Genomic DNA, 27,827 nt, shown 5'->3' on the forward strand with positions numbered 1-27,827 from the left:
TTCAAAAAAATGTATATATTTTATATATATACACACATATATTTATATATATATATATGTATGAGATGAAATTTAAAACTTGATAAAGCAAATAGGGTAGAAAAAAATCACCAAAGATGTTTAAATCTAATCAAGAGGGAAAAATCAGACAAACCAGACAAACACTAATTTAAAGACATTGGGTATGTTTGGGGGGGGGAGATTGGGATAATTTAAATATGCAGTGTACATTAAATGATATTACTGAATTCATATTACCTTTTTTTTTGAGAGAGAGAGAGAAAGAGAAAGCATGAGCAGGGGAAGGGGCAGAGGGAGAGGGAGAAAGAGAATCTTAAGCAGGCTCCATGTCTGGTGTGGTGCCCTACATGGGGCTTGATCTCACAACCTTGAGATCATTACCTGAACCAAACCAAGAATGGTAAGCTTAACTGACTGAGCCACCCAGGTGTCCCTGAATTAATATTACTTTTAATGTGTGATAATATTATAATTATGTGCAAGATTGCCCTTATTCTTAGAAGATACATACTATATTTAGGGGTAAAGTATCATAATGTCTGAAATTTGTGTGTGTGTGTGTATGTGAGGACTGGAAAGCGAAGGAGGAAGGGAGATGATAGGAGACAGAAACAAAAAGCAAATATGGTAAAACGTCAATTGGTTAAATTTAGGAGAAGCATATATGGGTATTGATTGTACTATGTTCTCAACTTTTCTGTTTGAAACTTTTCAAAATAAAAGGATGGTGGGGGGGAGTAGAAATGACAAACTCCCAGCTTAAAGAGGGAGGTGTAATGTTAGTTTTCCTTCCTTTACCTCTTGAAAATCTGCCAAATAATAAAGAGAACAAGAAATAGCAATGAAAACTCCTCCTTCAACAAAATTAGGAGGGAGCTGGAAGGAAAGGGGAAGATTCTAAAAAATCCTCCTTACAGGTAAATCAATAGATACTTAAAGTTGATGCACCAAAAAACCAAGGTGTAAACATAGTATTTAGCATTATGGAGGTAATTGTCAAAAGAACTAAAAAACAAATGAGGTACAGAGAACACAGGGAAGTAGGTTTTCACTCTATATCTTAAACCTTTTACACTGTTGGACTGCTTATATCGAATAACAAATATATAGTAGTAGAACAGCAATAAACTTTCCCAATTACACTGACTGTCCACAAGGATTCTGTGACCAAGAGGCTGCACCCAGAGGAAAAAAAAAAAAAAAAAAAAAATCTTTCATAGTTTTAAAAAGCTTATCTTTACTACCTTAAGGTGAGATATTTAAAACACAACTTTAAATGGTAAAATATTTTTAAAATATTATTGGGTTTAGCAGAACTACCTACACAAACACTATGACCATGATACCAGAAAAATAATAAATACATTAAAATGACATATCCTATTATTTCAAATAACTTAAAATTATTTTCATCCTTGTTTTTTTTTTTTTTTTAAATTTGAATAAACAGACTCACAGTTCCACAAGGTTTGGAAGCTTCTGAGCAAGGTTTTCTGGCTGAAAATTAAAAACTCAGAATTAAATTTTATTTTTGAAAAATGTAAAACATTTCTAATGAGCTTAAACACAAAGTACTATCTTTTTGGGGGGTGTAAATCTAGAGAAAATAATTCAAAAATAAAGCAGGTCTGGGTTTTATGCTCAAATAGGCCATAATACAATTTAAACCTATAAATTTGAACACTTAAAATCAGTGTCTCTCGGAGAAACTAGAAACCTTGTATTCCACCACAGTCACGGAAGAAATTAAACTGTTCATAACAAGACACACACACGGGAAGAATGCCGGCTGACAATGGAGCCAGATACTGGGGTGACACAGCCATGGCACATCAAGGATCATTGGCAACTACCAGAATCTAGGAGAAAGGAAGGAACCAATTCTCTCCCTCAGAGCTCTGAGAGGGAACCGACCCTGCCCATACCTTGACTTCAGAATTCCACCTCCCAGAATTGTGAGAGAATAAATTTCTGTCGTTTTAAGCCACCTAGTCTATGTAGTTTGGTACAGCAGCCCTAGGAAACTAACAATCGCCCCCCTAAACTCCCAAATCATGTGCCTTGGAAAAAAATCAGGGAAATCCCCAGGTGCCAGGAACCAAGACCTAACTAAGCTCAGGGTGAACAGAGGAAGCTGGAGTCCAGGATCCAGGGGAGAGTTGGACCCTGCCACAGGTCCTAAGGGGTGTGGTGCGACAAGAACAGCAAACGGGTCATGGGGAAGACAGACTGGGATGAACCCAGGTGCCTTACACCAGAGTCAAAGTGTTGGAAAGACTGGCCCTTGTAAAGATCAGAAACTCCCAACTCACAGAAATTTAAGAAGGCTTCTCTCGGCTGGAGGCACCGAGTAAAAGGAAAAGCTTCCTGCAAGTAACTGAAAGCCAGCCTGTCTGTCTGTCTGTCTCTTTCTTACACACACACACACACACACACACACACACACACAGAGTTCAAATTTACACAAAGACAGGAGTTGTTGAGACTAAAGGAGCACTCTGAGTCGGAAGTAATATGTATCTCTATCTATATTTTATTCTACGCCCAAACATACTGTAGGGTAGGCTAGATTTCAACAACAAAGAATCAGGAATACTTTTTTTAGAAGTAATTAGGTATAGCTTGAGTCCTGAAAGACAAACATACATTTTCAGAGGTTGCTGTGGGGCAGGGAGGAAGTTCCGGTTAGCTTCCAGGCATAAGAAGCAACATACGAAAAGGAGGGAGAAGGAGGCATGTCTGGGAAACTGCAAATACAATCTCTTCTGCTTTCACTCCCTAACAGTACTCCTGAACAGATCTGATGTTTTCAAAAATCCTGTTATAAAAACAACTGTGTTGGGGCACCTGGGTGATTCAGTCGGTTAAGCCTCCAACTCTTGATTTTCACTCAGGTAATGATCTCAGGGTTGTAAGATCGAGCCCCATGTAGGGTTCTGTGGGCATGGAACCTGCTAGGTTCTCTCTCTCCCTCTGCCCCTTCTCCCTCTGAAAAAAATCATGTTAATTGAAAAACAAAAGTGAAAACTAGACAGATTTATATTTATAACAAAGTAATTTTTCATATAGGAACTTAGTAACAATGATTATCACCAGGGAAAGGACTAGGGTTGCTATTCTCCATCTGGTTAGTATTACTTGAATTTTTAACAGTGAGCATTTTATGTCTCATATAATCCAAACATTACATTAAGATATGTGGTACCCACAGCATAAACTGCTACATAATTGAGTAATCAATCATAATCGTCCAATTTGGGTTCTAAAGAGAAAAATACCATTAGTTAGGTATGTCTGGGCCATAGGGTACACAGGTCTATAATGATTTTGCAGAGAGTGGCATGAAAACAGATCATTAGAGCTTATATTACGCGAAAACTTCTTAAAAAAATTCTGAACAAATAAAAATCCACTGGTTTATTTTCAACAAGGAAATGACATTACGAATTTCAGTTAGCATAATGATGTATTTAAAATGCAGCGGCATCCAAAGCATCCAAAGGATGTATGCCTATATACACATACATCCTTGTCCTTCTAGGATAGCTGAATATTGAATACGAATAATGTTACGAACACAACAAATCATTTATTGAGTACTCATTTTTTATAAAATCACTTGTATTTCGTTTACAAGTGCTGATTCTTCTTCTTCTTCTTCTTTTTTCAACATGTTTTAATAGCAATATATGCAATGAGATCCTTCAGGAAATGTCTTTCCTCAGATGTTACTCAAGGATCTATCCAAATCCTCAAAATGTTTCTTTTAGTATCGGTATCTCTTCTATTAAGGAGAATACACACTTCCATTTATGGGCATACATACAAGGCATCCTAAGCAAACTAGGCAGCTAGGGATGGGGGAATGTTGCGGGGCGGGGGGGGGGGGGAGTTACAAAGGGGGGGGGGACTAATAAGAGGCTTAATAACAGCTGTTTCTCTGAAAAGGAAAGACTTATTCAGAAAAAAGCTTCATCTGTTTTATCTGCAACAATCAGTATCACACATCTGGCTGACTCAGGATCTGTGGTCATTCTTTCCAGATGCCTATTTGGTCCCATTAAACATTATTCTAATCTTCCCATGAGAACTTAGCTCTTTTGAGCTACACAGCTTCACACGCAATTAAGCACTGAATAATGTTTCTCCTGCTAATGGTGCATTACCCTATCTTTATTAACGAGTAGATACACTGTGTTTTTAATTTAAAAATAAGCAAGCTGACCTTAAGAAAACTGCAGTTCATTAGAATACTGGGTGGAAAAAAAAAAGAAAAAACCAACCCCTTATTAGTACCTGCCCAAAAAGTCAGACAAATAAGCAGCCCATTGCATGGGCTGTGGCTGACACCTACTGGTAAGGATCCCTGAATTACTTCCTACTAGTTAAAAATTGTTTTCTAAATTAAGCCCAAATTCTCTTCACTAAAACCCACATTACACTTCACTAAATAATTTTTCTTTACAAATAATGTAAAAGCAAACTTCAGCAAGCACAGTTAAACATAAAATCTACCTCTAATTTTGAATCAATGATGTTTTACTACAACCTTTCAAGGAAAACTGCCAACCCCTTTAAATGGAAACGTTTTTCAATTATGTATCGCGGAACCAATACTTCACATACGTTGCAAACACTATGTTCAGTGATGCTCTCTGGTGGGCATCGTGTACCAGTTACTTCTTTTTTCTTCTCTTTCTGGGCACCTGGTAGACTGCATTTTTCTCTCCAAGCTGGGTACAGCTAAATGACTTACTTTGGTCAGTGAAATTATGTTAACGTGGTAGTCTTAAAGAGCCTGAACTGTAAGAACTAAAATGCACTTAATTCATGACTTTGAAAGGTGTGACAAAAACTGGAAAGCGCAGTGAGTGTATTGTGCTGGTCTGTGAAAGAAATTTTTTTTTCCTTCAGTACCAAAACTTAATTAACTTTTTTTAGTTAAAAAAAAATAAAATTTGGGGGCACCTGGGTGGCTCAGTGGGTTAAAGCCTCTGCCTTCGGCCCAGGTCATGATCCCAGGGTCCTGGGATCGAGCCCCACATCGGGCTCTCTGCTCAGCAGGGAGCCCGCTTCCCTTCCTCTCTCTCTGCCTGCCTCTTTGCCAACTTGTGATCTCTGTCTGTCAAATAAATAAATAAAATCTTTAAAAAAAAAAGTGTTTCTTGCTAAAAAAAAATTTTAAAAAATTAAAAATAAAAAAATAAAATAAAATTTTGAGGTGAAATACAAAAATTACATAAAAGTTCGTAAGTTCATGGTGGCCACATGACGGAAGCTTTGTCAGCCTTCCTCCCTGGCTGTGGACACCATAAACCAGAGTCCCCAAGTAATATGAGAGTCATGGAGTGTGAGTAAAAGAAATAATTGTGCTGTTAAAAAACATTAGGATTCAGGGTTCAGCAAAACCTGCTCCATCCGTACCTCTAAAAACACATTTCAAAAAAGTCATGAATTAAATGAATTTTAGCCCTTACAGCACTTATAAAAAGTCAAATGAAGCTGGACCTCTACCTCACACTACATTCAAAAATTAATTAAAAATGGATCAGCGACTTAAATATAACCCGCCAAATGATAAAACTCATAGAAAAAAATATAAGGCTAAATCTTCGTCATTGTGGAGTTGGCAATAGATTCACAGATAGGACACCAAAACATGAGGAACAGGAAAAAAACAGATACAATGGACCTCACCAAAGTTAAAAACACTTTTGTGCACTAAAGGATATTATAAGAAAGTGAATTACAAGAACGTGAAGACAACATTTAAAATGGGAGAAAACAGTTATGAATCATGTATCTGTTCAAGGTCTAGCATCCAAATATATAAAGAATCCTTACCAAAAAACCACCAAACCACCCAATTTGAAAATGGGGCAAAGGATTTGAATATTCTCTAAATATATACAAATGGTCAACAAGCACAGAAAGAGATGCCCGACATCATTAGCGTTAGGGAAATGCAAATCCAAACCGCATGCACTATCATCTCACACCTACCCACTTCAACCCACTGTAATAATAGTATTTTAAAAACTGTAAAAGAAAAGTGTTGGTGAAGCTATAGAGAACTTTGGAAGCCTTGTACCTTGCTGGTAAAGTGGTTCAGCAGTTCCTCAAAAAACTAGAATTACTGTATGATCCCACAATTCCACACCTAGGTATATGCCCCACAGAATTAAAAACTGGTCCTCAAACATGTAATTGTAATCCATACTCACAGCTGCATTGTTCACAGTAGCAAAACAGGTGGAAAGAGCCCAAACACCCATCAATGGATGAATGGGTAAATAAACTGCGGTATGCACATGAAACAGGTACTGACTGAATCATAAAAAGTAATGAAGGACTGATATATACTACAATCTGGATTGACGCTGAGAACACTTTGCTAAGTGAAAAGAAGCCAGACACTGAAGGTCACATATTGAATGGTCCCATTTATATGAACTATCCAGAATAGATAAATCCGTAACAACAGAACACGAACCGGTGGTTAGCAGGGCTGGGGTGCGGAAGGGAACAGGGAGAAATTGCTTAATGAGTAAGAGGTTTAGTTTGAAACTAGACAGAGGCAGTAGCTGTTCAACACTGTGAATGTACCACTGAATTGTGCACTCTAAAATGGTTAATTTTATATTAAGTTCATTTCACATCAAAAATTATTATTATTTTTAAAGACTGTATTTATTTGAGAGAGAGCACAATCAGTGGAAGGGGCAGAGGGAGAAAGAGAAGCAGATTCCCTGCTGAGCAGGGACCCAGATGTGGAGCTGTATCCCAGGACAAGATCATGACCTGAGCCTAAGTCAGAAACTTAACCAACTAAGCCATCCAGGAGCCCCTTTATTTATTTATTTTTTTAATTAAAAAAAAGTTAATGAAGTTTTGGTATTGAAGGAAAAAAGCACTTCATTTACAAACCATCACATTACTCAACAAGCATTCTAGTTGGATTCGTCATTTGATGTCACTGTGTCTGAGCAAGTACACTGGCATGAGTTAAGTACTAGATGCCTATATGGGAACAACTAAGGTAGACCTCTTTCACTGCCAACAGCATAACCAGTTCCTCTTTTATATCTCTTCCTTTTAATATTTATCATAGAGCAGTATTTCTCCACAGAGGAGTCAGATACTAACTAGGAGGCCAGTGGGAACTGAGAGATAACCAGCACACCCTTTCCTCTTGCACAGTCATATAAAGGCTTCCTGGAGCCCTGTCACCATTTGCTCCCTAATGTCCTTTACTATTTACCCAGTTGTCTCTTGGTTCACTTCCTGTTAATTACTCATTTTCTTCTTTTTAAATTTCTCTCCAAATAAACTTTAAGTGGCCCCAAAAGGCCCCAGTCTTGTCTTAAACGCCTGTCCTATTTCCTTGGTATTTCCTGGAGACAGAAAAACACAGTAGATTCTCAATACTTGGATCTGCCAGCATCACATCTCTGGTGGTTAATTTCTTCCTAAATGAGCAGCATGAAGGAATGATATTACCTACGGTTTTCATTCGAATTATCCTATGAAGCATTATATACTTTTGGGGGAGAGAGGGGTATAGAGGAGAAGAGGGGGTGCTAGAGAGAGGGAGAAGGGGTTGAGAAGAAAGGTGCTCGAGAGCATTAACAGCTCACCAACCCCTCTTGCTAAGAGAAGAGCACTCCTAGCAAAGGCTGTGCAATCACTCACAGGTCAAGCACCACTCCAAGTTTACATACGCTTTGTAAGCTACCCCTGACATCCTGTTTCCCAGCAAAAAATCCAAGTGACTATGCTGTGCAAACAATGGGTAATGCATTCATAAGCAATACAAAAGATAATCCAAAACATATGTCAGGTTTTACGGGAAAATACTAGTTATTTGGAAATGTGAGCATAACAGCTTTAGTTATTTGTTTTAATGCATCCAAAAGGAAAGCAATGAAAAATCTGCAGCAAATACCAAATTTCTCAGAGTATCTTTCCCTAAATAAGGTATCTTATGTCCCGAGTTCACTAAAACAAAAATTCCACTGGAAATTCACAGAGTGCTTGAATACAAAGCACTACAAATATTAACAAAGCCACTTCAAAAGGGAGAGAAAGGGAAAAAATGAGGTACAGAGAATTTTTCGAACAGTGGACAAATTATGTTGTTTCTGAAGCTGTCTTTGAGGTGCCTAAAAAGAATGCTGAGATAATTTTTCTTCCCTGCTCTGCACTACAAATATGTAGCACTAATATAGCCTCAAATGGACTTCCATGACAAAAGTGATAAAAATGACATTACTGATTTTATTGTTTTTCAAGTTTTTAAATTCCATCTAGTTAACATACACTGTAATATTAGTTTCAGATGCAGAACTGCAGTGATTATGGGGGTCTTGCACCCCAGCAGTGGTTGAATCTGGAAGGGTCCAACAAGTTACAGAAAAACAAGGAGCCCCTTATGTTGGAATTCCAAGTGAACCAAACAAACAAAAACAAAACTTAATCCTCTCTCCCAAATTTTTCTGCTACACTCGTTGGCCGGATGCTCTTTCACCATTTCCTTACTGTTTTCCCTTTAAGATGTTCTGATGTTCATTTAATCCAGATCCTACTATTACCAAATTCCAAGGGGGTGGGGGGCACAGCTGTGTAACTTTCCCAGACATGGACCCCTTTCACCCTCAACCCAGCCACCAGCGGCAGGAGCCACCAAGGTCAGCACAACAGAAGGGCAGGCAGGCATCACCATCACTGTAAATCAAAGTATCTAGACTCACTGATTAATACAACTTGAGAGCTGCCTAAGATCTTACTGGTACTATATGCCAACAATCTCATTCTTACGGTTTGTAAGATTTTATTTATTTATTTGAGGGTGGGGCACAAGCAGGGAGGAGGGGCAGAGGGAGATGGAACGCAGACTCACTACTGAGCAGGGTAAGCTCAATTCTAGGACCCTGGGATCATGACCTGAGCTGAAGGCAGATGCTTGACTGAGCCGCCCAGGCCCTCAGTAATCTCATAATAATTGATTTTTAATTGTAAAAGTAAGTACTTAGTGAAAAAAATATAAACCAAACTTAATAGCGCCTTCCCTTTTTACTTTTACAGACTTAAGTAAGGCTTTCTCTTCCAGCCCCCACTCTCTTGCCTGTCCCCCATCCATACCTTTATAATCACTATAAGACTGACCTAAGCCCTTTTTAATACCTTAGCTTATTGCCTATAAAGTAGGGATAATAATAGTGCCTACTTCACAGGATTGTCTTGAGGATTAATTAACTTAAACATGTAAATTACTTAAGAGAGTGCCTGGAACTTACTAAAGACTCAAATGATATTATCATTTTATCAGATTTTAACCAATCCCATAATGATGAATATTGAGGTTTTCACAATTTTTCATTCTATCCAATGCTGTGATGAACATCCTGGTTCACTTGACATTTGTTCCATTGGGTAAATTCTTACAAGTGAAAAATGCTGATTCAAACACATATTTATGCAAAATGTTGTCAGATGTGGTCAAACCACCCACCAAAAATATTCAGCCACCTCCACTCCATCTGATAGTGTGTGAGAGGATCTTCTTAGTCTCCCACATCAAGTAGCTTCAACACTAGATACTAGTTTTTGCCAATCTAATAGGAAAGGATGATCAATGTTTTACCTTCTATTGGAAGTTAAAACATCTTTTTCTGTTCTATTTTTATTCTTCTATAATTTGTCCGTTTATATTTTATAGGGAAGGTCAAGAATGCCTTCTCCTGGGTCAAAAGGAAACACTTCTGTGCCTTATGCCCCAACCCAATTCAGGAATATGAACAGACCTCTTCTTCCCTTCAATCCCAGGATATCACTTTTAAGTTAGATTCTGTATTGTTGCATAGATTAACTGATTAATCAAGATCCATCTGCTCTTATCGCTCAGACATAAGCCAAATTCCCCTCTTTCATTAAAATGTAGATGTCTCTTTCTTGTCCATTCATATTTATAAGCAAAACTGGCAATGGGTGAGAGTTCCATTAGTATCTGGGTAGGTCACACTTTCATGGCCCCAGGAAAACCTGCCTACCGTCCTCATTAAGAGAAGCTGGCAGATCCATTAAGTGCTTTTGTTTCCACACCGAGATTTCTTTTTTTCCCCTTCAAGTCTCCTGTGGCCTTTTATTTTATAAACGAAAAAAAGTGAAGTCCAAGGAGGTTAAGCACATGGAACCCGGGGGGTCTGTTACCTCCTGATACTGGGTTTGGCTACCGAACACTGAAACAACCCCTTTGAGGACTGTAGTCCTCAAATGCTCCCACTGCTAATTCCCTCCCTTCGTGAACTCCCAGGTTAGGAGGCAGAACTGGTGATTGCTGCTTCCAAACTATTCTCCAACAATTAGAATGACTCCAGCTTCTACCGGTGGGGGAAATGAGGGGGGACAGAGGTAGCCTTCACCTCAGCCTCCTTCATCCTGCACACTCCTATCCAAACCTTACCTGAAACTTCCCCACCACTTAAATCTCTCTCCACAACCACCTGTCCCATCCCCCTAGATGGCTTACCCAGTCATGCCCAATACGATTCTTCAACGTCAGTGGGTCTACTGGCCCCTCTCCATTCTCCCTGTTTATTCACTCCTCCTTTCCTTCTTTGCCTCCAATCCAGTTCACATTCCCTACCCCGTCCTCCATGTCCCCAGACGTTCCTGCCAAATTCCTGAACCTCCTTAGTCCCTCTGCACTTGCACTGTATCCACCTGGAAAAAACCTAAGCCTGTAGGCAGGCAACAGTCCACCTTCTTCCTACCTCTGACAGTTGGGTACTGCAGGAGAAAATCCCCTAAAGAAGCAGATGGTTCCACCATAAGCCTAGCAACAGACAGCTTGCTGACTAATGCCAACAATCCTACTATCTTTCTCTAGTCAAACCGCCATGTGACTCTTCCCAACAATCATTTCAAACCTGCATTCTCTACAGATCTTCAGTCCCCAAGCAGATGGCCTTGCCGGGCAGAATGTAGAATTCTCATGTCAGCTGTGCTCAGTTAGTGGCTTTCTATTCCACTCTGTGGTTTTCTAGACCACCCAGACAGCTCCTTGGAAGGGAAGGAGGTATGGATTGAGCAAGACTCTTGCCTACCCCGTCTCCTAAAGAAGAATAATTTCAGTTTCATTTATTATTTAGTGAACTTTCTAAATAAATGGTTCTGCTAAAAGGAGTGAGAAAACATTCACTAGATCTACACATCCCACCTACGTCGGAGTTGGTGTAGAGAGCACCAATATACAAAGCCAACAGAAGGAGAGCTGCTCTGGCTGAAGTGAGGACACACTGCTGCTCCATCTCCCCATAACTCCCCACCTCAGCCATCTTTAGAAACCCTCAGTTCCTCAGTTCTCAGGCACCGAAGAACAAAAAACAAACAAAGAGAAAAGCCCACGGCTCTCAGCAAAACAGGCACCTAGATTTGTCCTCTGAACCTTGTACCATTGACTCCTAGTTCATACTTTCCCTTCAGCTTGGGATGTGAACAAATGAAAATTCCATGAGAATTCCATAAGAATTTGTTCCAAATAAGAGCCTTGAAGAGTACTGGGTACAGAGCAAATACTCACTAAATACATGTTGAATGAATACCTTTCCTCCTAAACTCCTGCCAATGTCATTCCTCAGTGTCAATGTAAACAGCATCTTCTTCAAAAAAATCTCCCATAATCCTGCTACGCAGAATTAGATTATAGGTTCTACAAATTTTGGGCAGTACACCAGGCACAGGGATGCAGAATTTAAGACAGAGTCCTTGACCCTGAAAGCTCTCAGTCTGGAACACTTATACCTATATTAATAATCCTTACCTTAATCTACTTCATTTTCATTTATCTATTCATTCAAGAACTATGTGACTACCTAGCACATGACAAACACAGAACCTATATTTCCTATTGTAAATATCTTCTAACTTCCACAAATGTGAGACTTCACAACTCTTAAGATAAATGTTAGGAACCAAAATCATGTTTCCTGACTACTACTTATTCACCTATTAATTATATAATTGAATTCTTATATAAATTGACTCATGTCAAAAAAAAGTTTTAAGTGGCACCTGGGTGGTTCAGTTGGTTAAACATGGATTTTTTTCAAAACGGTATAATTACAACTATATTTTTCTTCCTTATGTATTGCTTTTTTAAAAAAGATTATTTATTTATTTGTTTATCTGAGAAAGAAAGAGTGTGTGCATGAGAGTGCACGGGGGTAGCGGGGAGGAGCAGAGGGAGAGAATCGTAAGCAGGCTCCCTGCTGAGCATGGAGCCCACATGGGGCTTGATCTCATGATGCTGAGATCAAGACCTGAGTTGAATTCAAGATCGGATCCTCATCTGACTGAGCCACCCAGGTGCCCCCTTAATAACATTTTCTTTTCTCTAGTTTACTGTATTGTAAGAACATAGTATGTAATACATGTAACAAGCAAACCATGTATTAATCAACTGTTTATGTTATCAGCAAGGCTCCTGGTCAACAGTAGGCTATTAGAAGATAAGTTCTGGGGTAGTCAAAAGTTAAACGTCGATTTTTGACTGAGCATGGGGTCAACACCCCTAACCCTGGCATTGTTCAAGGGTCAACTGTACTGATAAAAAGTACTTTAAAATGGGGCGCCTGGGTGGCACAGTTGATTAAGCATTTGACTCTTGGTTCCAGCTCAACCTTGGTCTTGGGGTCATGAAATCAAGCCTGGCATCGGACTCAGGGTCAGCCTGCTTTAGATTTTCTTTTCCTCACTCTCTACCCTTCCTACTTGTGATCGCTCTAAAATAAATAAATAAATCTTTTTTTTTTTAAGTACTTTAAAATGTAAAATGTGCCTACCATTGACCCATCAATCCCACTTTTAAGACTTGACCGTACACACAAACACACATGCACAAATGAGGATGTATATGTACCTCCTGGCCTAGAGGTTAGTGGAATGAGAATACCATGAAGTAAAAAGAAATCCACAAAGAAATATATATAGTGTGATTCTATTTTGTTGTTTAAAAAGGGGATAAAATATGTAATTACATAAATACAAGTAAAGCAGTAGAAGGACACAACCAAACTATTAACATTGGTTACCCTACAGTATATAACTGGCTGAAGAGATGACTACCTTCCATATGTTCCTCTACGTTCACTGATATTAGGGCATGTATCATTTTTGTAATTAAAATATGAGTTTAGTCTTTCAAATGCATAAAAAAAGCTTTTGCTGTGTTTTAGTTTTAATGCAGCATTCCCCAAATTCTGAGTATTTAATATACAATCATCCTGCAAAATATAAACCACTACCCTATACCAAGCACCTTGATGGGGAAAAGGAAGAAGGGCAGAAGTGTGCATCATTGACTTCTCTTTTCACAGCAAGGCTTCATAGAGTGAGGGATGGGGAGACAACGGAGGGGGAATATTGAGGAGAAAGGATTTAAACACAATAAAACAGTGTTAATAAATAAATAATAAAACAGTGTGAAAATGGAAATTACTGGCAGATTCCCAAGCTTCCTACAAAAAAAAAAAAAAAAAAGGTCAATGAAGCCATAATGGTATTAAAGATACCATCTGTTTCCAATGACATGTTTTGTTTTGTTTTTCCTTTGGACAGTATTATAATTATAAGTCAAATTCCACATACCAAATCTAACATAGGAAATATATCTTATCAATAACACCAGCAAACATCCTCAAAGCCTAAAGTAGAGTTTAGAGCACTCTAGGATAAGTATTACTTCATCTGCTTTCAAAAACCTGTGTGTTAAGCCAGTCCTAGACTACGCTGGTTTTCAGTACCATCTGGGAATGGAATGTCCACTACAATCCCTACCACCCTGATCTCTGTATAGCACTCTACAATTTAAAAGCTCTTTGATGCACATGAATCAAATGTTCTAGCTCATTAAAAGGCATTCAAATAAAACACATACGCCTATCATTGTAAACATATGCAACAATTTAATCTTTGATGAACAAAAGAGCAGTAAAGTATGTACTTGAAGAGTATGCTTATAAGCCTTTATGAATATTGGTTCCAACTGTATAGTAGATACCTAAATATTTTCATAAATTGAAAACTGCAGCTGAGGAACTGCCACAAAACCAAAAGCGCACTCTAACTTTCAGAAATGAAGGTCAATTTCTTTGAACAAACTCTACTCCAGTGGACTTTGACTAATAGTTAAGAGGTAATCCTCTCCTCTCACAGCTTTTCCTTTGTACATCCATAACAAACATGGGAAAATCTGGGCTATAATCCTTGACAAATTATTTCTACAACACTTCTTCCTCAAAGTGGGGTAAAAACACTTGGTAAATGTGGTTTCACCTCATGCAATGATGATTTCACAAAAAGGATTACTATAATTATGCTATTTAAGTTTGATCACTAAGATAATTAAAATTTTAAAACTGAAAAATCTACTTTAAAAAAAAACCTAAGTAGGCACTCAAAATAACATATAAGCCAAAATGCCAAACACTAAAAATGAAAGACGTATTTCCATTTACTGTCAGATACAGCAAAGATAAACAAATTTTACGTTCTCTACTCACTGGAGGTATTTTAGACAGATTAAATAAAACTTTTCCACAAAAACACTCCATTTAAATGAAGCCAGTAAGGCATACTTTCAAATAGGCAGAATGGTCCAATAAAGAAAAGGGGATTAAAAATAGGTCCGCTCACAAAGAAATAAGACATCATAAAATGAGTAAGAATAAGAATTCAAGTCTAAGACTCAAACAGGGTTAAGTGATAACCAGAAAAGGTCACATAAAGCATATACATTTAAAACAGAGACTAAATTTTACAATAAGAGTAGGAATAAGAAGCCAGAGTAATACATTCTCTTAAGAAAATTTTTAAACAGTTTTTTAAATCTGATATGTAATAAAACTTAATATGTAATGAAATATATAATAAAGCCCTATATATAATAAAAAAATAAGGTTATAATGATAAGTATCTGCTTATTCTTATAACACAAAGAGTGAATCAAATGTTGTCTCTACAGCAAAAATTTTTTCAACAAACTGGATGATAGTCCAATTCAACATTATTTGATTTTCACAATGCAATCGTAAAGACTTTTTTGGTTTGGGAGGATACTTTTGTTATGTGCTTCCCCCCAAAAGAAAGGCTATATCAAGCTTCCCAAATGCATGTTTTAATATTTTAATCTTCAAATCATCTCTTTTTAAATGCAACTCAAGGTCATTCATCTTTGTTGGCCTTTCTCTTCTTTACTTTTTAACTGGTCCAATGGATATGGTAACATCCAAAAATCATCTAGGAAACTTATCACACAAAGAAACAGAGACAGATGCACAGGCTAAGGGTAGTGGGGTTTTGGAATGGAGACTAAATCTATAAGCAGTATATTTAGTGAATATATTGCTTTCCCTTACAACTCTTCCTGCAACCCCATACTGCAGGGACTCGGATAATGAATCCTCAGCTAATGGGAACCCCCTATATGCATTTTTAGTACCTGTTTATATAACAAGAGGGGATGTACAACTTGGTCTGAATATCTTAGGATAAGTAAGCTATATCTTGGTCAGGCCCACATTATAAATGTTTTAAATGCAATATAATACTGTACCAAGGTTGTAAGGGAGTTCCTTTTCATATAGAGCCTCTCCAAGTACTGTAGTCCCTCATCTTTCAGTAACTCCAATGGAAAATGGTGCAGATTCCTATAATTTAAGAACAAATTCTTGTGCTTTTCCAGCCTTGCCACAGAGATCGTCTTACAGAGTTCAGATGCCATGACTGAACATATCCCATCAGGCATGCTGCAGTACTACATCTTGTCAAAATTGGTCCATTTCTAAAGAGAACAACAAAAAAAAAAATTGAATAATTATGATATTGGTTATAAGCATTGCCAAATAAGCCAGTTAGCACACAGAGCTATTCGCAGACACTAAAAAGAGAATTACACATTCAATCCCTGTATTTTTCTTTCCTAACGACTAAATTTGTCACACATATTTAGATTAAAATGAGCAACTATTCATTAAACATGCCTTCACTATTTAAGCTTACTTAGCATTTAGCAGCCACAGTCCTAATGGAAAAAAAATAGTTCTTGAACTTGAGACAGGAATGCCTAACAGAACAGAGACCAGTTTTATAACCTGCAACTAAGGAAAGCTGAAAAATCAGATATGGCAAAGCCATTTCCTTCTTGAACTCCCTCATTTTATGTTTAGCTTAAGGTATTTCAAAAATATTTATAAACATATATAGAAATACATCTAGATCACTGATACCTTCACTTTCTTCATTTCTCTAGAATATTGTCTATATTCTTATTTTCTTTATCTTTTTCTTTCTTTCTTTTTAGCTTTGTAGAGTATCAGAAGTAGTAAAGAAGCATGTCCAGGAACATACGGTTTTATTATTTCAATGTAAGAAGAAATACTGACCAGGAAATAAGAACCTTGTATTATTTTATTATAATCTTTCCGGGCCTCAGTTGCCTGACATTAAAAAAAAAAAAAAAAAAAAAAAAATGGAGACAGCAATTTATTGGTAAAGGCCAGAACCCAGAACAGATTAAATTCCCTTCCAGGGGTGCCTGGGTGGCTCAGTGGGTTAAAGCCTCTGCCTTTGGCTCAGGTCATGAGCCCAGTGTCCTAGGATCGAGCCCCACATCCGGCTCTCTGTCGGCGGGGAGCCTGCTTCCCCTTCTCTCTCTCTGCCTGCCTCTCTGCCTACTTGTGATCTCTGTCTGTCAAATAAATAAATAAATTTTTTAAATAAATAAATAAATTCCCTTCCAGCTCTGAAAGTAACAGGGTGGAAGAAAAATAACAATTGCCATCTTATCAACTAGGCACAGAGCAGAAACAAACTTCATTCACATAAGAAAAAACAAGCTCAGAGCTTCAATAGTTTCTCCAAGGTCAAACAGCTGATAAGGGATAAAAGCAAGGACTTTTTTTCCCCACCTTGGGGTAGAGAAGAGGCTTGTCCAATGGATTTTAAAGCCTGGGTTCTTTACATACACAGACTCAAAGGACTCCATAGGATACTAAGGAAATGTGAAAACACTAAAAAGTTGAGATTTGTTCAAAGATTATACTCTCATCTTCCTGGGTATCGTTTCTCAAACTCAAGAGAAAGTATCTTTCAAAGGATTTTTGGTTTTTGTTTTTTTTTTAAGAAAAACTACTTTCACTGGGAATTAACATCAAGTTAGTGCAAAATGTAGTAACAAGCTTTCGATAAGCAGTTTTGATAACTTTTTTGGTTATTTTCTATTATTTCCAAACTCCAAATCCTAGCTAATAAGAAAGCACTTGTCATTTTATCTAAAAGAGCAGACAACATAGAAGTCAATAATAACCCCAAAGCAACATGAGAATTCAAAACTTTCTCCTACTGATTCCACTTACACACCTACCTATTTTTATGAGACATGTGACTTTGAACAGCATACTCATCTTTCTACATTTTAATTCTCTCACCTGTAAAGCAAGGGGGAACTAAGCTAGAAACAACTTCAATGATTCTGTGTGGAAAGGGAAGTTTCCTGGGTTACAATTCACTTAAGTAGTAAACCTGAAGCAGGTTAGAAGTCTCACAAGTGCCTCAAACTGAATATATTTTGATTCCCATGACCAGTCCAAATTCTCCCCAGTGTTTCTCATCTCAATTAATGGCACACACCTCTATCCACCCAGCTGTGTAAACTGGAGAGCTGGAAGTCATGAATGATTCCATCCTGTCCTTCACCTGCCCCCTCCAACTGATCTTAAAGCTGGTGGTTTCTACCTCCAAAACACATCTCAAATCCATCCACATCTCTCCACCAGCCAAAACCAAAAGCCGCGGTTATCTCCCGGCTGGCCATCTGCATAATCACTTAGCAGGGAGCCTTTAAAATGTAAATCCCATACCTTTCCCAGATAAACTCACTCCCTAGTGCACACATATCAACTAAATACCACCTGCAGAAGCTTTTTTAGAAAATCAAACTCTTATCAGGCACTGAGAGCTCCTCACAATCTGGTCCCACGTGCCTCTCCAGCCTTATCAGGCAGCACCCTCCCTGGCTTCCCACCAAGCTCCTGGGCTTTTCTAGTCCTTTTTTTCCCAGTCTCTTTCAAGAGCCAAACTCTGCACACCATTTGCTTTTCTCCTTTTAGCCTGGAAAACACTACCCCATCAACTCCAAGTTTCAAAGTAAAAATCACTTCCCTATCCAAAACTATTCTCCTGATATTCTTTCAGAGAAATCCATTTCTTTTATATGTAGGACTCCTTGCAATCTGTAATTGAAATATTTATTGGTGTACCTATTGTCAAACTACCCAAGAGACTGTAAGCTCCTGAGGGCAGAAATCTTATCTTGCTTTCTCCACTCTAGTATACCTGCCTATGCACAGTATCTAGCACAAAGCAGACCCTCAAACAGCTGATGGGTGGACGGAAGTAGGACATGTAACACTGCAAGGCAGATATTTTTCACTCTGAAATCTATGGTCATCTTGCAGATACTACATCCTGAGTGTCAGCTCCGTGCCATAAAGATCCTAATCTAAGAAATGAAATCTTGCCATTTGCGACGACGTGGATGGAACTAGAGGGAATCATGCTCAGCGAAATAAGTCAATCGGAGAAAGACAACTATCATATGATCTCCCTGATATGAGAAAGTGGAGATGCAACATGGGGGGTTAAGGGGGTAGAAGAATAAATGAAACAAGATAGGATTGGGAGGGAGACAAACCATAAGTGACTCTTAATCTCACAAAACAGGGTTTTTTAAATCTCAGGGTTGCTGAGGGGAGGGGGGTTGGCAGAAGGGGGGTGGGGTTATGGACATTGGGGAGGGTATGTGCTATGGTGAGTGCTGTGAAGTGTGTAAACCTGGCGATTCACAGACCTATACCCCTGGGGATAAAAATATATTGTATGTTTATAAAAAAAATAAATAAATTTTTTTAAAAAAAGATCCTAAGCTGTACAACTCTGCATCGCGCTAGACATTTTTACCCTGTTTTATAGATATGGAAGCAGTTTCTCAGAGAGTAACTTGCCAGAATTCTAACCCAGGTGGACCAACTCCAAAGCCCATGTCTGCCTTACAATATAGCCTTTCAAGCATTTCAGTGGGGGCTGTGTTTCTCCTCTACCATCATTTTCTTAGGGAGTAGGCAAAGCTTATACAAAGGTAAGACTACAAAGCAAAACCATATCCAAAATCCACACTCCCCTCTCTGATGGGAGATCCAGAGAGAGAATTTGGTATAACCTAATTGTTTTCCTTCTGATCCTTAGAGCTGGGAATGCGCTGCCTTTAAAACATCATTACACCCTAATAAAATGCACTGGCTACCAAGGCAGTTTGGAAGATAAAGTCTCCGCAAATGAAATCTGAAAGCTGCTTATAATAAATAATGTTAATGGTTTCCCAAAACGCATTCATTTAGCAATATACAGCCTGTAACAGGATGGGTAATTTTCTTACATAAATTCCCTTCACTACCTCTTATCTACGATTAAAGACAAATGGTATACTTAACTGTATTAACTGATCAGAGTCAACTGCACCTCCACAAGTTTTCTGACATGTAAACACCAATCCACTTTATTCTTGTTTAAAACAAATAAACAAACCCTCCCACCTTAAGAAAATTCCACACATTTTAAGCGGGCGTGTGTAAAAGGAAAGAAGACCCTCCAACCGACTTCCGTGTTTAATTCAGTAGACTACCCACTCCAATATCCTAATGTTAGAGATTAGAGAATTAAAAACTGTACATTAAAAGCATTTGTAAAAGGTTGTTTTCTCAGTAAGTCTGAAGCAAAACACCTGCCACTTTGCCCGTGTTAACCAAACACTAACTAAGGTCATTACGGTTTGGAAGCGGCGAACCCAGTGGCAGGGATTTCGCAGACCCGGCATCGGGATTCTCTGGCCACGGAGGGCGGGGAGGGCCCGGCAGCTATGGCGACCCTAGGCCGGGACGGGCCCGCTCCGGCCAGGGACCCCTCGCCGCTGCCCGGACGCTTCTGCCGAACCCGGCGCGCTAGCCGGGGGCCAGGCCAGGGGGTGCCCTTAGCCACGGGAGCCATTCGACGCGACAGGCCGTCGCACTCACCTCGGCGCCGGCGGAGCCAGCGCTCCGGGCGCAGGCGGCGCTGAACTGCAAGCCGAGGGTCTGCGGGAGGGGCGGGGTGCCGGGGGGCGGGGCGAGGTGCGGACGGCGGGGGGCGGGGCGGGACGGGCCCGAACGCGCACCACGGAGAGTGGGGGAAGAGGGAGCTGTGGAGAGAAAGAGGGAACATCGCGATAATTCGTCCCTGTTCTCGCGGTTTCAAAACTGCTTGGACGAGAAGTTCGTTTTCCAAGCGATGTGCCTATTGGCCAAGAGCGCGGCTTCCTCCAGACTGGCCCCGCCCGCCGCTCAACATTGGCTTCCGGCTCCGGCAGGAGTTTTGCTGGGTTGATTGCAGTCTTTTGCTTTGCTTTTTGAGGGGGCGATTTAGCGCGCTCGAACGTCAGGAATTGCCTGTAACTGAGGTGTTCTTTAATTCATACATTCGTTCAAGCGCTCCGGCTCTCATTCATTGTATACATTGGGGAGTTCCCACAACAATAATAACACCCGAGCGCTTACTGTGTACCAGGTAGCGCTCTAAGAGCCATGCATAATCTCATTAAACCCTCACAGCAATCTCATGACACAGGTAGTTTTATTACACTCGCTTAACGAATGAAAAACTGAGGTCCTGTGGGTTGATGTAAGATGGCCAAGGTTACTTTTCAAGTGGTGAGCCTAAGCATGGGACTTAAGGGCTCGCCGTGCGCACAGTTTTGTTCCAAAGGTGAGGCGGGTAACCTAGTCTCCACTCTTGAAATATCCGAGGACTATTGTGACGAACGATCGCTTAAAAGGACAATAGCAGCTTAGTAAGTTAAATATTACCGCACTTCCTAGCGTGACTGAGTAGGCCGTCAATAAATATGTTTTCAAGACGAAAATTCCTATGTCAGCCGAAGGAGACATCAAAGGAAGAGAGCTTTATCCCGGTTAAAAAGAAAAGAATTCCAAACACTGTTAGGGAACATTTTAAAAACAACTTTATTTTTAAAATATTTTGTTTGTTAATTTGGCAACTTTCTGAAACGAAGAGTTTTTGTAAATTTCCTCTCCTGAAACTGCTGCCATTCATTGTTCTTTGAAAAGCTTGCTGCTGATGAATTTATCATCGATGCATTGTCAAGCAACCTTGACTTTTTAACCAGTTTCGCGTTGGTTTATTTAATTACGGTTAGAGATGAATAATCTCAAAAGGAGAGTTATACTAAATAACATCTACTCTAAAACAGGATACGAGTTATAATGAAATACTAATTTCCTATTTATTAACCTGGTTTTCAGAAGTTACTGAAGTATATGGCATGGGGAATGTCATGTAATTCTAAGAATTTTGATACACATTGCTAAATACCTAAGAATTTGTAGTGCTTAAGAACTTCTTGCTAGGCTTATAATGAGGAAACCTACAGTTTGTGTAAAAACAAAAATAGGGTGATAAGAATAGACCCAAATAACTAGTCTGGCTCCTAATATTGCAAAGTGATTTCAAAATGATTAACAATAGGACGACAAATTTTTAAAGCATCAATGTTAGCCACGTAGTCTTCATTTCTTTAAAAAATGAAATATTATAACGCGTTAATTTAACATCTGATGTTTGATCATAAAAAAAAAAATGAATCCTCTTGCAATAACTTCTACGCCCCTGAAACTGACACAAAAATAGCCAAATGATTCTCTGTGTCAGTATGGCCATTTGAATGTGTCTCTTTTCACATTTTGCCTCACTCAAAAAGCTTTAAGCTAACGATTTTGCGATCTTGACAATCTTTAACATCAACAGGCAGCGATACCACTTTAAGAAAATTCCAAGGGGAAAAAAAAAACACGTTTTAAAATTCCCACCTCTGGCTCCCCAGGATTGGGTTGCAAACTTCGACAAAATCCTCTTCTCCACTCCCCATTGGTGCGTGCTCTATCATTCATTCTTCGCCTGGAATTTTTGTGAGGTACCAAGTTGCTTTACGGGAAAAGGCAACTATAATTTAATCTGAAACTGCCCTGCTTTAGACTTTTTCATGGTTATTAATTTGTACAAGAATCACAAACTGGTACAGCGGGAACCAAACTGGCAAATCAGGCTGCCGAGACAACTGTGTAATTCGCTGGAAAAAGAAACGGAGAACCTCTCCTGCGTACGGGGTAAATTGACAAAGGATTTTACGACACAGAGATTTGAGAGTTAAAGAAACTTTTCCGGTTTTTCGGTAGTTTTAAAGGAATAAGCGTCAAAGGAGAATTTAACATACAGGCACAATCTAAGAGTGACAGGAAGAGGAGTTTTCAGAAAGTGTTTTTAGGGTGAGGTTGGAAGAATGTTGTTTCCAAATAATCAGTGGATTTTGGGATGCTAAAGGGAACAAGGTAATAAGAGTAATTATAGATTATTATATATCCTAAAAAGCTGTGGTGTGTTGTTGTTGCTTTAATATGCATTTAAAGAAACACTTAGTAATATTATTGTAATTTTTAAGTTCGTATATTATACCTAGCATAATAGACAATTCATCTACCAGAAAATAGAAAATTAGAATCAGTTTTGGATCCAAATTTCATGTGTCTTTGTAGATTAGGAAATTCAGAGACAAATCTGCCAATGACCGAGGAAAACGTAATATTGTTATATGAAGCAGAACCAGTAGGTAATTAACGTTAAGGATGAATTCTCAAAAAAGAAATCCAACATTTATATTTTCAAAATGAGATTTTCATTAAAACTAAAACACGAAAGTTCAGGAAAATCTTAATAAAGAATAACTTATATTCGAAATAGCAACTTAATACTTTTTTTAGGATTCAGCCCAATATATAATTCCAAAATACAGCATCTTAAAGAATCTTCAGGCGGTAATTCAACTAACAAATATACTTAGTGGCACGTCTATATCTCTACAGGGCATAACTTATAGTAGGTATGCAGTAAGTATTTCTTGAATGGCTTCTGTTATATGGGAATATGAAATAATAAAATTAAGTCCCTCCAGAAGCTCATACTCTAGCTGGGAAAATGAAGCTCAAAACATTTATGTCAAAACTTCTGGAAAGTTCTGGATGCATAGATGCTATTGTAGACCACAGGCACTTCAAGAGTGTAGATCAGTGTGAGCTAAAATATTCAGGGGAGAGCTTCACAGTGAGCTTAGGAACCGATTCAGTCCTGAGCAATAGTCAAAATTTCAGTAGATCAAAAAGAAGGGAAGTGGCATCCCAGGGAGTAGATGAGCTCTTAGCAAATATGTGTAAGCCTAAAGAATAATAACCTCAGGCTGCAGCACAGGGTTCATTTGGAGACTTTGTTTTTTTGTTTGTTTAAAAAAAAAAAAGCAAAAAGGACATAAGTTGCATGAAGAGTCAAAATTGCCGGAATTCAAGGGGTTTGGTCTTGGGTTTTCAGCAGGAGTGAGACCTAATGAAAATAGTAATAGAAAAATATTAAACTGATAATGTAAATTAAGATGGTTCCAAGAACAGAGACCGGAAATGAAAGGATTAAATACTGTAAATAATGGAGTACAGATTGGTAGCAGCCTCCTAAGAGATTTTATCCAAGTAACTTCCCTTTCCCATGGTGGACTAACAAATCTTAAGGCATGGCCTTGTATTCTTCTAAAGCATTGAACTTATTTTGTTGTTTAGTGATATAAATACAAATTTTACTAGGTGTGGTGTTCGTGGTGGTGCAGGTAACACAGTAAACATGACTGTTAATCACTTTGGCTCAGTTCTTGCTCCTTTTGCCTCAGGATTTAAGTGTGTTTCTTGGTTCTATTCAATTGAATTGAAGGAATTTCAACCAAAAAAAAAAAAAAAAAGACAAAAACAAAACAACCTTATTATTGAAGAACATCATAGGAGGATGGGAGGTATTCTTACTCGACTGTAGCCTTTCACCTGACCTGTTTCTCTGAGATGAAACTAAATTACATACACTCAGTGGGTTGCCAGCACGTACCAGATTACTTTCCCTAGTGTTGGGCAAACAAAAGTGAATCAAGGATTAGCTACTCCCCTCCCCACCCAAAAAAGCCAAGTTCTTTAGAGACACCAGGCTGGGTGCTTGTCTCCTGCCTCAAACCTTGCTTCAAAAGATCCTAAATTGTTGATCAGTGGTTCTTACTTAGGTTGACCCAGAAGGAGGAAGCTTTGGTTCTGGCAAAGAACTCTGAGTCAGGGTTCCCTGCTGCAGAGGACTGATGTGGTGGACTGCAGTGCTCATCAGATCTACTGAAACATCTCTTTACTCCCCTGTATATCCTAGCCCTCTTTGCAGTGCAGGGAAAAAATGAAATGTTAGCACAGGGGACCTGTGTCACTTCTGGCCAATGGTGGTGAAAAGTTCATCTACAGATTTTCAGTCTCTTGATCGGCCGTGACTCCTGTTAGTTAAAGCTTGGTCAGCTCGGATGTCTGATTCACTCTGTGAATCACACATTCCCACTCCCCAAGCCCTACTCCTAAACTAAATGAGTCCAGTAGTATGAAGGAGTTAATATGTTACCTCATTTTAGGCCATCGAATCCTACCCACCCCACTTTTAGCAGGCTTTCCTCTGGGGACATTGGCATTTATTTAAGTTTTCTTTAGTTTAAAATAAAAAAAAATTGCCCTAAGTAACTGAGTTTCAGGTATCTCGTGTATGAGGTATTTGGAGAGAAAAATCACACCAGGAAGAGGGTTTAATTGTTCCTCCAGTAAACATCTATTGAAGCCTAACAGGTGCTAGGCACTGATGCACTTGAACTATCTATTCACAGAACCATAATATTAATTTAGGATTGGTTTTCAAGAGTTGGGAGCCTCTGCCACATTGTCTTTGGGAATTGGGGCTGATCTAACTTAGAAAGAACTTGTAGGGGCATCTGGGTGGCTCAGTCAGTTAAGCACCTGCCTTTGGCTCGGGTCATGATCTCATGGGCTGTGGGGTAGAGCCCTGTGTGGGGCTCACTGCTTAGGGTAAAGTCTTCTCCTTCTCTCTCTGCCCCTCCCCTGCTCATGCTCACTCACTCGCTCTCTCTCTCTCCCTCTCTCCCGCTCTCTCTCTCTCAAACGAATAAATAAAGTCTTTTAGAAAAATAATAAAATAAATAAAAAGTCTTGTAGCCATATATATTTAAAAGCCAGAATTACACATAAAACTGCATTGTGGTTTTACAAAAAAAAAAAAAAAAAAACTAAAAAAAACTAAACTAAAAAAATTTAGTTTTACACAAAAAACTAAAAAAAATAGTTTTTAAGCTATTTTTAATAGCTTTAGTGAGGTATTCTTTACAGACCATAAAATTCACTCATTTTAAGGATACTACTCAATGATTTTCTTAGAAAATTTACAAAGTTGTGCAAGCATTACCATCTTCAAATTTTAGAAAATTTCCTGCACCCTAAAAAGATTCTTTGTGCCCATTTGCAGGCGCTCCCTACTCCTACCCAAACCCAGGCAATCACTATTGAACTTTGTGTCTATAGGTTTGCCTTTTCTGGACATTTAATGTAAATGGGATCATACAATATGTGGTCTTTGCCCCTAGCTTTCACATCGCATAAAGTTTTTAAAGTTTACAACTTGTATCAATACTTCATTCCTTTTCACTGCTGAATAATATTCTGTCATATGTACAATATACCACATTTTGTTTATCCATCCACCAGCTGATGGACATTTGGATTGCTTTTTGTTTCTAGCTATTGTCAATACTGCTTCTACTAGGATGTGTGCAAGGTTTTGTGTGATCAGGTGTTTTCGGTCTCTTGGGTATATATCTAGGCATGGAACTGCTGATTTATGTGGTAATTCTAGGTATGTTTGACTTTGTGAGGAATTACTCATTCTACAGTGAATGTACAATTTTACTTTCCATGAGCGGTGTTTGAGGGGTCCAGTTTTGTTACATCCTTGCTTCTTATTGTCTGTCTCTTGGATTATGGTCATTCTGGTGGGTGTGAAGTAGTTCTCGTTAGAGTTTTGATTTTCATTTTCCTAATGACTAGTGATTTTGAACATTTCATGAGCTTATTGGTTGTTCAGATTATCTTCTCGGGTAAATTGTCTTTTCAAATCTTTTACCTATTGTTTACCTGGGTTATTTGTCTTATTATTGAATTGCATTTGTTACATATTTTGAATTAAAGTCCCATGATCAAATATGTGCTATATCCACAAATATTTGCAAATGTGTGCTCTTATTTTGAGTTCTTTTAACTTTTGTGATGGTGTCTTTTGAAACAACGGAAGTTTTTAATTTTGATGAAGTCCAATTTATCTTTTTCTCTTGTCAGTTGTGCCTTTGGTATTGTACATAAGAAATCTTTGTCTAACCCAAGCTCATACATAGCCCTTTGTCTCCTAAGACCTTTAGAGTTTTAGCTCTTACTTTTAAGTCTTTGATCCAGTTGGAGTTCATTTTTGCATATGGTGTGAAGTAGGGTCCCAACTTTGTTATTTTGCATGCGCCTTTCCAGTGGTTCATACGTAATTTGTCAAAAGGACTATTCTTTTCCCATTGCATTACCTGGTACTCTTGTCACAAAAAAAAAAAAAAAAAAAAAAAAAATTGACCATAAATGTAAAGGCTATTTTCTGGACTCTCAAACCTATTCCATTAAGCTGTATATCAGTCCTTATGCCAGTATCACAGTTTTGATTACTGTAGCTTTGTAGTAAGTTTTGAAAATGGGAAGTGTGAATCCTCCAGCTTTGTTCTTTTTCAAGATTGTTTTAACTGTTCTAGGTCCTTTAGATTTCCATATAAATTTAAGGTGAAATTCTGCAAAAAAAAAAAAAAAAAGGCAGCTGGGATTTTGATAAGGGTTATATAAAATCTATAGATCAATTTAGGGGGTATTGCAATCTTAATAATATTAAGGCTTCTAATCCATGAAGATAGAATGTGCCTCATTTATTCAGGTCTCCTTTGATTCCTTTCAACAATGTTATATAATTTTCAGTGTAAAAGTTTTGTACTTCTTTTGTGAAATATATTCCTAAGTATTTTATTCTTTCTGATGCAACTGTGAGTGGAAATATTTTCATTTCATTTTCAGAATGATAGATACTCAGTTTTTGTTTATTTTGTATCCTGCAACCTTTATGAAATTGTTTAACAGTTTTAGTAGGATTTTGCTGTTGTTTTCATTTGTTTTGGGATGTGTGTGTGTGTGTGTGTGTGTGTGTGTATGGTGTCTCCCTTAAAATTTTCTATGTATAGGATCATGCCACCCAATAATAATATTTTATTTCTTCCTTTCTTACCTGCATGCCTTTTATTTCTTTGTCTTGCTTTAGTGCAGTGATCAGAATATCCAATACAGTCTTAAATACAACTGGAGACAGCAAACATCCTTGCCTTGTTTCCAGTCTTAAAAGAGAAGCACTCAAACATTCACCATTAAGTGTGACGTTAGCATGAGGTTTTTTAAAAGTTTTTATTAGCCCTTTATCAGGTTAAGGAAGTTTTTTCATAAGTAGGTTTTGGATTTTGCCAATTTTTTTTTCTGTGTTTATTAAAATGATTATGCAATTTTGCCCTTCTTCTAGTAATACAGTGTATTGCATTAATGATCTCAGATGTTAAACTGACTTTACATTTATGGGATAAATCCCCCTTGGTCATAATGTATAATTCCTTTTATATGTTGCTAGATTTGGTTTTCTAATATTTTGTTGAGGACTTTTAGTGTTTA

General features: G+C 38.3%; 2 protein-coding genes across 4 annotated transcripts in view; one reads left to right on the forward strand and one right to left on the reverse strand.

Moving 5' to 3' along the window:
• LOC111152679 (leucine rich repeat containing 28) overlaps window positions 1-20,209 on the reverse strand; it is a 156,273-nt gene extending 136,064 nt beyond the window's left edge. For 2 of the 3 annotated variants that reach the window (XM_022511241.1, XM_022511238.1), the window contains exons 1-3: window positions 20,148-20,209; window positions 15,635-15,862; window positions 1,478-1,518 (exon numbers count right to left, since the gene is read on the reverse strand). In XM_022511241.1, coding sequence (XP_022366949.1) covers window positions 1,478-1,518; window positions 15,635-15,826 — 233 coding nt within the window. In that variant the 5' untranslated portion in view covers window positions 15,827-15,862; window positions 20,148-20,209. Of the gene's footprint in view, window positions 1-1,477; window positions 1,519-15,634; window positions 15,863-19,944; window positions 20,032-20,147 lie in introns of those variants that run through there. The other variant, XM_022511240.1, reaches the window with a different exon arrangement.
• A 1,870-nt stretch (window positions 20,210-22,079) lies between these two features.
• Window positions 22,080-27,827, forward strand: part of LOC111152668 (tetratricopeptide repeat domain 23) — a 109,187-nt gene continuing 103,439 nt past the window's right edge. Inside the window, exon 1 of the mRNA XM_022511223.1 lies at window positions 22,080-22,292. Within this exon, the coding sequence (XP_022366931.1) occupies window positions 22,169-22,292 (124 nt within the window). The 5' untranslated portion in view covers window positions 22,080-22,168. The remainder of the gene's footprint in view (window positions 22,293-27,827) is intronic.

The sequence above is a fragment of the Enhydra lutris genome, unplaced genomic scaffold (genome assembly GCF_002288905.1).
Source record: "Enhydra lutris kenyoni isolate GAN:26980312 unplaced genomic scaffold, ASM228890v2 scaffoldscaffold29, whole genome shotgun sequence".
NCBI classification, from domain to species: Eukaryota; Metazoa; Chordata; class Mammalia; order Carnivora; family Mustelidae; genus Enhydra; species Enhydra lutris.